We start from the raw sequence: 11,362 nt of genomic DNA on the forward strand, positions 1-11,362 counted from the left end.
TGGCTTTCTGTCCACTGTTCTGATTGGGTGATTTCCAATATTCTATCTTCTAGGTCACTTAATTGTTCTTCATTTTTCATTCCACTACTTTTAGCTCAGCTTTCATCTCAAGAAATAATTCACTAATTTTTCTTTGTTCCTTTTTTAGTTTCTAGTTCCTTTTTATAGTAATCTGTATTTCTATCAGTAGTCCTCAATTTCTTCACTGTTTTCATTATCTCCTTTTTGAACTTGCCATGTATTAGACTGAAGAGGTCTGTTTTGTTGTTCGTTCTTTCAGGGGAATTCTCTTGATCTTTTAATTGAGAGTGGTTCCTCTGCTTCCTCATTTTATTTACATTTCCCTTGCTGTGTGCATTTAGGAGAAGCAGTTATCTGCTGTGGTTTTGGAGGGCTGTTTTTATGTGGGAGCACCCCTGTGTAGCCCTGTTTAATATTTTTGGGGGCGAGAGCTGTTGGCAGCGTGGATGCCTGCCACCGCTTTCCTCAGCGTCTGCTCGCTGTCCTCCCCTCGCTGGGACGTGTGGCTGACGTTGTGAGCAGCACCTACAGCAGACATTGGGTGGGGCCTCCTTGCTCTGTGGTTGTCATTGGCCTGTCAGAGGCCCGGTTTGTGCCCTAGCTGTTGGGAGTAGAAGTTCTCAGATGTGCTTCTGAGTTGTGCAAGGTAGGGGGGATTGGAGCATCCCCACTGAGTCTTCCTCAGAGCGGTTCTCAGGTGAGTCTGCTCACCTGGCACCTGTGAAGACATACCGTGGTCAGCTCTGCCCTCCCCCCATCTCAGCCTTGGGACTTCTATCAGTTGGCCCTGGGGTCCTTCTGGCCTGGTGTTCACAAGGCCACCAGCTCAGTTCCACTGACATCAGGCTTCAGGACCACAGGAGTGGTGCCCCTGCTGTGGGGCTCTGGAGGTGTTCAGACCCTGGCCCGGCCCAGGTCCTGCGTGCACGTGTCCAGGAGGCCCCCAGCTGCTCAGGCTGCATCTGTTCCAGCTACGGGAGGACCCGTGGTCCGCACGATGTTCTCTGGGTGCTGAGTTTACACGGCTGCCAGCAGAGATGGACGCCGGCAGCTCCCAGAGCTGTGGGGAGAGACCGCAGTCCTGCTCCTAAGCCGCACGGCCCCTGGGTCCAGCCCCGCCTCTGTGCGTGGGCAGCCTGCTGGCGTTGGCTCCCAGGCACCTGCCAGGGCAGGAGCCCCTGAAGTTGTGGCCGGAGCACACGCCAGCCCCTTCAGGTCGTCTCCGCGGGCCTGCCCTCTAAACCCCTGCGGTTCAGCACCCGGCCTCCGCCCGTAGGAGAAGTTTCTCAGGCTGGGGCCGCAGGGTGGTGGCCTGCACCACGTGTGCGGTTTGTCTCTCCTGGCCCTGACCGGCTGCCGCGCTCACCTCCTGGCCAGTGAGGCGGCCTCCCACAGCGTGGGAACCTTTCCTTTCTCCAGCTCCTCCCGGGGGAACAGGTCCCATCCTGCTGCCTTCCCTCCCCACCTTCATCCTGCCTGTCACTTGGAGACCATTCCTGTCCTTTCAGGGGTCTGAGGGCTCCTGCTGGTTGGTGTTCAGTAGGTGTTCTGTGAGAACTGTTCCGTCTGTAGATGTATTTTTCATGTGTTTGTGGGAGGAAGCAAGTTCCATGTCCTTCTATTAAACCATTTTGATTGGATACTGTCCTTTAAAATAATTCTTTTTAGCATGAAATATTGCCATTTCCAGTAACATGTTACTGGACCTAGAGAATATTTTACTATGTCAGAGAAAGACAAATACTATATGATAGCACTTACTATGTGGATTCTTAAAAATAATATAAAAGATATATATATACATACACATACACACACGAAACAGACTTACAGACACAGAAAGCAAGATTGTGGTTGCCAAAGAGGAGAGGGAAGAGAGCAGGGACAAATGAGGGATGTGGGCTTAAGAGACTATATACATAAAATAGAGGAGCAATAAGGATTACTGCTAGCACTGGGAACAGTACTCAGTATCTTATAATAGCTTCTAATGGAATATAATCTGAAGAAAACATAAACCTATAATAGAATATTCTGAAAAAACATAATTGAATCACTTTGTATTACACCTGAAGTGAACACAAAAGGATAAATCAGCCGTACGTCAATAAAAAAGTACATATGAAAAATGAAGCAGCAAAAAGTTGGTACTGAACAGTTAAGAAATAACTTTGAAAATCAGGTAGAGTCTGAATCAAATCCACAAAGCCTCTGATGACCACATTCATGCGTTTCTCGTCCAACAGCCAAATAGCACTACTTTCCATAAAAGTTTACTTCCCATAAAAGTATTTTGGAAGCGGTTAGTGCTTCTCTAGTGCTGTTTACTTCCTGGCTGCACTGGGCCTTCGTTGCCGCAGGCCGGCCTTCTCGGGCTGTGGCAGCGGCTGCCCTCTAATGCAGCGCTCGGGCGTCAGTGCGGGGACTTCCGCTGGAGCACAGACTCCAGGGCGCACAGGCTTCGCTCCCCCATGGCGGGCGGGCTCTTCCCAGACCAGGGGACGCACCCTGGACCACCAGGGAAGCCTAGAAATGGTTAGTTGTGCATAAGAACATTGATCTTTTGGACGAGAAACAATATACATTTTCTACTTTTATGGTCAAAATAAGCAAAATGTAGAACACTTATTACATCAAACTCCAGCATTTAAAAAGTTATGAGTAAATACTGATTTTAAAATATTGACGAAAAAAAATTAGTCACTTCATCTTAAAATAGCTTTTGTAAAATACCTTACAATATTTCTTTTGGGTCTTATATACTTTTCAGCCTAACATTGTAAGGAAGTCCTGTTTCTTTGATTTAAAAGTTACTCTTACTGTCTGCTTTCTAATATACTTAAATTTTTTGTGTAAGGTTTTCTTTTTGAGAAAATGTTTTTGAGTGTATAGTGGTTGTGGTACCCAGGGTGGAACAGTAATCTTTTTGAAGAGAGAATCTTTTCTGTCCCATTACATCAAGAACAACAGCAGCCAGTGTTTAGGAAACATTTACTGTGTATCTGGCACTGGTCTGCGAAGTTTTCCTGGATTAAAGAACTCTATAAGAGTCAACTGTGAATACAGTATTAGTACTACTCCTTGCAGATGAAGAAGCGCTGAGGTAACGAACTCAGTCATGTCACTAGGAAGGAACATTACTGGGATGTGAACTCAGGTAGTCTAGCTTCAGAACCCATGTTATTGAATACTGTGTTCTGTCTCAAAATGAGTGTCTTGTTTAAATACTTCGAGTGTACTTCAAATATTAATAGTTTTATAAGTAACAGGTTTGAAATAATTCAAAGGGATAGAAAAAAAGAAAAGTAACTTGGAGAAAAACATGTCTTTTAGAAGCAAAGAGAAAAATCAAGTGTTTTTTATAAATGCTGAACTAACAAAATAGTGAATTCTATTTTGGGTGGTTTTACTGATGCTCGGTTCAGTGGCGAATGTAAACTCACTCAGACTGGAAGCCCTGTGGCGTGGCGGTCATGTCTCCAGTCTCTCTTCTGAGTCAGGTCTGTGTGTCTAGCAGTGTGTGCACTCGGCTTCTGAGAGACAGCGTGCTCTCGGAAACCAGGAAGCTATTCCAGTGCTGTAGGCTGCATTCTGATGAGCTCTGCGTGCTCTTACAGGGTAGATAATCTCATCCTATTAATACAAGCTTGTGCTGGATGACCTTGTGGGCACAGTTGAAAACAACAAAGCTTAAGTGTCTAAAAAACAGACTATTGGTCTAATTTTATTGTGTTAATGATGGGCAGTCCTTTGTACTTTAAAAGCAACAAAGTACTATGAGAGAGGCCATCCTAGCTGGGTTACCTGGAAAGGAAAGAAAAATGCCTTTTTTTTTTTGCTGGAAGTAATATGGTATTTAATCTTACGGCTTTGATCTTTATGTCCTAAAGGAAAAGGTAAACATACATGCACGTGTGTTTCATCTTATTTGTCATGGTATATAGTTGATTTTTTAAATTACTTTCAGATGTAAAACCCAGCAGTTCAATATTTTTGTAGATTATACTCCAGTTAAAGTCAGTTACAAAATAATGGCTAGATTTTCCTGGGTGTACGGTACTTACAGCTTGTTGCTTATTTAAACAAGGTAGTTGGTCCCCCCGACCTGGCCCCCACCTTCCCCCACTGGTCTGCACTAGTTTCTGTGTGTCTGAGGGTCTGTTTCAAAGTTACATACATTGATTTTAGTTCTTAGACTCCACACATAGGTGATAATGGAGAACTATTTTTATTAAAAGATTATCTTCTGATTATAGCATGTGCATATTCATAGGGTGTTCCTTTCCAGGGCATTTATGAAATACCAAGCTTACTGAAAAGTTCGTTGAAATATGTAAGTCTGAGTAAGGAAGAAAGAAGTCACTGTTTTTTAAAAGTTAAAAAGTAAAACACACTGTTTTCAACCAGCCTAACCCTGCCGTCTGTCCCTTCTGTGTTGCGTGTGTGTAGGACTTTTTTATCACTCTGGGCACAGGACTGGTGTTCTTTGTGGCATCCCTCACTTTCGCTTTGACACATGACAATACCATAGCTGAAATTGCTGCAATCGTAAGTACCCTTTATCTCTGCTTGTTTTTGTCTGCTTAAAAATACAGAATTTGGAAGTACTTAACAGGTTATACAATAAGGGAGAGTAGTTTTTCTAACTTATTTTTTAGTGTAATTTTCAACAGAGAATAAATGTGATAGCCTTTAATAAATAATAGCAAATAAATGTGATAGCCTTAAAAACCTAGAACCTGTCTTTAGAATTTGAGTTCTGTTAACAAAAATCCACTTACTCTGCCTATGGACATTATTGCTAATGGAAGTGGTAGGATTGACTGATTATCTTAAAATGTCTCCCCTTTTCAGTTCAACAGAACACACTTATACATACCAGGTGCTGTTGTAAGTATAGGGACTAACAGAGGTATGACCTCAAAGTTCAGTCTAATATAAGAGATAGATAAGTAAACATCTTTTTATCTGAAACTGTTGAGGGGCCAAGTGTTTTTTAGAATTCAGAATATTCTGGATTTTAGAAAGGCAATAACGGTACATTATCACACACCTTTGGACAGTCTGAGCAGCACCTTATTATCTAACATTAATATTTCTGAATATTATTCTGAATATTCACAGTAAAAGAGATGGGAAAGACTAAATAGTTTTGTCTTGTGTCAATTTTGAGCCAAGTAAATCATGAAACTTTTTTTGTAGCTTTCTGAATTTCAGAATTGCAGATCAAGGATCGTGGATTTAATTGGGGCCAGGAGAAGGCAATGGCAAGCCACTCCAGTGTTATTGCCTGGAGAATCCCAGGGACAGGGGAGCCTAGTGGGCTGCTGTCTGTGGGGTCGCACAGAGTCGGACACGACTGAAGCAGCTTAGCTGCAGCAGCAGTGCTGTGAATATGAACAATTAACAATTAGTAAAGAAGTCTTCTCACTAGTCAGCCGATTTCCAATTACAACTGAAGTTGTAATTAATGGAATCAGCATATAGATCATTCACACTGCTTAGAACAACTCAAAAGGCATTCAGACAATTGGCTGGCTGTAATATTATCTACCTACTTACATGAACACATCTTAGTACTTAAGAGAAAGTCTTATGGTTAATTTCACTTTATAGTCATTTTTGTTGCAGAAGAATGAAGCAGTAATTTCTAGTATAAAAGTGTATTACTATAAAAATCCTGTGGAGGAAGTGAAAAGTGAAATAAAGTTGAGGAGATGTTCAGTTCATGGAGGGTGGGAGGGAGCCTAAAATTCCCAGATATTTAAAAGCTTATTTTTGTGTTTTAATTAGGTGATGTGTTAGAATGTTACAGTATTTAGTCTCATTGAATATGTTTAAGAGTGGTGGTTTAAAAGCTCAGTATTTATAAATGCTGAAAATTACCTTTTAAGTATGAAAATTATATAGATTTAAATGAGTAAGGAAGTCTATTAAAAAAAAAATTCTGATGTGAGTGAAAAAGCAAAAAAGATCATTGGGTGATATGCAGAGGGGGTCCTGTATAGACCAGAGCTCTCTCAGGCAGTCGTCACAGACAAGGTGACATCTGGTCTGGCCTTTTGAAGTATGGAATATATTTGCCAGCCAAATGAAGACTCCAGAGGGGAAGAGGGCCTTGGGTTTTTGAGGGGTGGACTTGCTCGTGGCATGTGGGCTGGATGTGTCGGGGACACTCCGGTGAACGAGGAAGTTCAGTTTGCTTTCCCGTGAAGCGCGGCAGGGTGGAGGGCCGGGGCTGCGGCAGCCGCCAGCCGGGTGTCACCGCGGAGCTGCAGCCCTAGTCCCGCAAGGGATTCAGCCGGGCCCCCAGTGATGTCCCTTTCTGCAGAGTACTCTTCTGGCCCCGTCCTTAAGGGTCTTGTTAGTGATGAAGCTAAATTTGAACTGTTCTTCTGTCTCTTGACAGAATTCTCAGAATGTTTGCTCAGATGTTAGACGAGTGCAATGAGGAAGTGGCTTAAGGAAGAGGAAGTAGGTAGTGGCATCACGGTGCTGTGTCACTGCGGTGGGACAGTGAACTGGAAAGTAGTCTGTAGCTAATTGAAAAGTACCTTCCCTGCAGAATGTTTGGCTGTGAATAACCTTCCATTTTTGCCTAGGCGTGGTTGCTGCTCCTTTCATCTGTGTCGGTCTAACCCTGCTAGCAGTCTTGTTTTGCATCATGTTGTAGGACTGGGTTTTCATCTGTTAACCTTAGCTTCAGAGATTGGCACTGAACACACGCACACACACACATAAGACAGGACATTAGTATTTTGGGAGACTTTGACTAATGGGCATTATTCTGAAATTTTTTTTTAACTTTGCATTTTTTGATGACCTGATCTTAAATTTTTTTAACTAATGTTAAGAATGGGGCTTCCCAGGTGGCACCAGTGGCAAAGAACGTGCCTACTTAATGCAGGAGACTTGAGAGACATGGGTTCGATCCCTGGAAAAGGAAATGGCAATCTGCTCCAGTATCCTTGCCTGGGAAATCCCATGGACAGAGGAGCCTGGTGGGCTCCAGTCCACGGGGTCACAGAGAGTTAGACACGACGCACATGATGCACAAGAGCACACACACATGATGTTAAGAATGATGTGTATAGAATAAATCGGCTTGTCTTATTTGTATAAAATGGGTCCAGAGTCAAGTAGGAAATGTGAGAGTATACTCCAGAATTCCTCGTGTAATCTTTGTCCCCTTTCCCTCCTCAGGTGTTTGGGATGTTAGCAAGTCTTACATACGTGGCTGAGTTCTCCTTTATGCTCCGTGAAAAACTTAAAGAGCCCCGGCCGAGAAAAGGGGAGGCCACCATGAGGAGAGAGCACCTCACCGAGCCTCTGAATGCTTGAGGGGACAGGTGCGCGAGGTTGCCGTGGGGCGCGGCAGCTCCTGTAGACCCTGGGTCCGTGTTAAACCGCTGATTTTTGGAGAGCAAGGCAGGACGGCAGTTTGATCAGTATTGATTGGACTGTGTATCAGTCACCATAAATAAGGCCAGAGGGCTTTAAAAAATTTTTTTTGTAACAGTTGAAACTTGTGTCAGATGAAGTTTTGTTTGGAGGTAAGAACAGCTGTGTCTTTAAATCACATAGCTCAACTGATGATAAATTATTCCATCATTGTTACTAGGGTTAGGTTTGAAATTATGCTTTATAGCTGTATAAACAGCGTGATGAAGTTCATCCATTTATAAATGGTTTCACTTTTAATTTGCTTAGCTGTGACTTTGCTTTTTGATGACTAGATACAGTTTAATGTATATTTGAGATATTTTAAATGTTGGTCTACGTTTTTCCCTTACACATGTAAAACCCAGGCTTTTACCATATCTCACTCTGCCTTAAAATTACACTGTAACATTTTAGGATATAATTATTAACTCTTTCTGAGACCTTTTATAGCCTAATAGAAAATGTATGGGAGATGCTGATATTTTACATGTTATAAAAGCAACAATGTCAGCAACCCCATGTAAAAGTACACATAGAAAAACGGAAGAAGCCGCTACCCTAAGGACCAAAGATCCGCGTTCGCACAGTGCAGTTCTTCACCACTGTTCAGTGTCTGAAGAGATGAGTTCATTCCATGAGACAGAAGATGGTTCACTCCTTTTTGCCATATGATTATTTCTCCTGAAATTAAGGTTCTGTTCAGTGTTTTCTTGGGAGCCCATCTTACTTTAAAACCTCAACCTTTGATTTTTGATTTGAGAGCTTCCCCGCTCTGTCTCCTTACCAGGATGGGCCAGGTACTGCTCCAGCAGCCGGCAGAGGTGGGCCTGGGGCTCTGGCTGCTCGATGGCAGCTTCTTCAGATTCCTGGGCCTGTCCAATTGCAGAGACTCACAGCAGGATCTTTAGGGTTCTTGTTCCCACACAGATGTTGCCCTAGTTTCTCTTCAGAGGAGACCTTAAGGAAGGGAGTGCCGAGATACCTGCCCAGCTCAGTACTGTTGATGGTGGAAGAGAGTGCCAGCCCACCCTCGGGAACTTCACAACCAGCTGTAATGGAAGAACTGTTTGCTGCCAGCAGGCTAACTTAGAGCCAGCCAGGGCACTTTGAATGAGACCGTTCTTAAGGGAGGTCTTTTTATAACGGGACCTTTCTAACCAAGTGCTTCCCAGGCTAGACCTTGCTTGCCCTCTTGTTGAGAGTTTTCACTTGACTCCGGCGTGGACTCTCGTTGCCGGTGAGATAGGCTAATGACCCCATCCTTAATCTCTCATCTGCCGCTGTGTCATGGATGGTTTCAGACAGATGCCCAAACACAAGCTCTGCTGTCTTCCTGATGCAGACCCTTATCCGTTTGTGGCAGTTTGGTTGCTAGTGGCAACGTCACCACTGCCTGCTCGAGAGATCGTGCAACCAGTCGAGGATGCTCTGTGTGTGTTCACAGGGTGTGCTAAATAAGGAAGGAGAACTGGTGTAGGTCTAACCCAGGTTCAGAGAGAACCAGCTTGTGGTAGGCAGGTGCCGTGGTCCTTGTATCATCTCTGCCCAGCTGGCACTTGCGGCAGACCATCTGGGTGCCCTCAGGGTCCCCGCTCGGGAGGTTGAGGGAATGGCCTCAGTGGGCTGGTGCAGAGCTTAAGCTCTCCTTGTCCCGAGGTTTCACTTCGCTTGTTTCACTGGCACAGAATGGAGCTCCTGGCTGGCCACCAAAAGATACTACTTTCACGGGTATTTCAGGTCATCCTAGAACCTTTCTTCACTTTTTTTTTTAAACAGGACCCACGACTAATTAGCCTCCATCTGCTTTGGTAGGAGTTAGAAGTAAAAAGATCTTTGTGGTCAATAAAAATTCAAGGAGAACTTGAAACCAAAGCCACTGTTACAGAAAAGGGCAAACTCAAATGTAAATTAATTTCTTATTAATGGTTATGGCAAATTTATGTAAGTAGACCTTTGAGAACAGTTCTTTTAAAAGGGAAGTGTGCATACAGTACAGATTTTATAATTGCTGTACTTAAATTATGTTCTGATGGGGGCTGGGGAATGTATTTTTACAGTGTTTATAGCCAATCAGTTTATATTTAATAATTTTAAATCCTGTGGGCCTTTTGTGTCTCTGTGTCAAATTTTATAGTCTTTCTAAATAAATCGACTTCACTGTTCACACCTTTGTAGTTGTTTATTTATTACAGAAGCATAGTGTTTAAATGAATGTGTTCTCCAGACTTCTAGGAGTTGGTTTTACAACCTGGGAGAGAATACTGGACTTTGGATCTGCCAGGGCGTGGGGCATGGGGCGTGGGCAGGGAAAACCATGTCCACCTGTGGGCTCTCCCTCTTGGAGAGCTAGAACACACATTCAAACCACATCTCTAGGGAACCACGTGTGAAGAGTTACAAAAGAATGTTGTGAACTAAAGGCCTTCAAATACTTCCAAAGCAGCAAATTTGGACTCAGTCCCGTTTCCTAGTATGGGTAACAGTCCCCCAAACAGGCTCATTCTCGTTCAGGCTGTTCAGTGACTGGGAAAGTGAAGCAAAACTAGGGTGGTTCTGGTAAAGCTACAGGTATTTGTGTAGTTTGCAAAATTCCTGCCTCCAGACGTATGAGAATAACAAGATCTTTAGAGTCATCATGAACTCACTGGAATTTGTACATTCTCCAAACCTCTGTGTTTTGATAAAGAGCATGATTTTATCAGCATACAATCAACTACAAGGAGCAGAATATCTAACTAGGTGGGTCTTAAAACACTTAGAAAGTGAAAGTCACTCAAAAAGAGTGTCTGACTCTTGGTGACGCCATGGACTACACAGTCCATGGAATTCTCCAGGCCAGAATACTGGAGTGGGTAGCCCTTCCCTTCTCCAGGGGATCTTCCCAACCCAGGGATTGAACCCAGGTCTCCTGCATTGCAGGCTGATTCTTTACTGACTGAGCTACGAGGGAAGGCCTAAAACACTTCAACACTAAGGAAAATATATTTCACAAGAAGTCCGGGTGGTTCAGTTCCACAGGTGATAAACTGAGTGGCTCAGGAGTGTCGCCAGGGACCCAGGCTCTTTCCATGTTTTCCTGCCCATCTTTCTGTTTTTGTCCTCTGGGTTGACTCTGGCTGCCCGGGCGCAGGAGGGCCTAGATGAGCTACTCCATGTTCAAGGTCAGGAGGGGCAGCGGTGAGGAGATACCCCTCGTCCAAGGAAAGGAGCAGCGGCTACGCTTTGCTGGAGCAGCTGTGAAGAGATACCCCACGTCCAAGGTAAGAGAAACCCAAGTAAGACGGTAGGTGTTGGAAGGGCATCAGAGGGCAGACACACTGAAACCATCCTCACAGAAAACTAGTCAATCTGATCACACGGACCAGAGCCTTGTCTAACTCAATGAAACTAAGCCATGCCATGTGGGGCCACCCAAGACGGGCAGGTCATGATGGAGAGATCTGACAGAACGTGGTCCACTGGAGAAGGGAATGGCAAACCACTAAAGTATTATTGCCTTGAGAACCCCATGAACAGTATGAAAAGGCAAAATGATAGGATAGTGAAAGAGAAACTCCCCAGGTCAGTAGGTGCCCAATATGCTACTGGAGATCAGGGGACAAATCACTCCAGAAAGAATGAAGGGATGGAGCCAAAGCAAAAACAACACCCAGGTGTGGATGTGACTGATAATAGAAGCAAGGCCCGATGCTGTAAAGAGCAATATTGCATAGGAACCTGGAATGTCAGGTCCATGAATCAAGGCAAATTGGAAGTGGTCAAACAAGATGGCAAGAGTGAATGTCGACATTCTAGGAATCAGCAAACTAAAATGGACTGGAATGGGTGAATTTAACTCAGACAACCATTATATCTACTACTGAGGGCAGGAATCCCTCAGAAGAAATGGAGTAGCCAT

The 11,362-nt window shown here is 44.0% G+C and overlaps 1 protein-coding gene across 1 annotated transcript in view; it reads left to right on the forward strand.

Moving 5' to 3' along the window:
• Positions 1-9,628, forward strand: part of CMTM6 (CKLF-like MARVEL transmembrane domain containing 6) — a 22,353-nt gene extending 12,725 nt beyond the window's left edge. The window contains exons 3-4 of the mRNA XM_010835549.1: positions 4,471-4,569; positions 7,225-9,628. Coding sequence (XP_010833851.1) covers positions 4,471-4,569; positions 7,225-7,362 — 237 coding nt within the window. The 3' untranslated portion in view covers positions 7,363-9,628. The remainder of the gene's footprint in view (positions 1-4,470; positions 4,570-7,224) is intronic.
• The last annotated feature ends 1,734 nt before the right edge of the window (positions 9,629-11,362 follow it).

The sequence above is a fragment of the Bison bison genome, unplaced genomic scaffold (assembly GCF_000754665.1).
Source record: "Bison bison bison isolate TAMUID 2011002044 unplaced genomic scaffold, Bison_UMD1.0 scf7180017864043, whole genome shotgun sequence".
Lineage (NCBI taxonomy): Eukaryota > Metazoa > Chordata > Mammalia > Artiodactyla > Bovidae > Bison > Bison bison.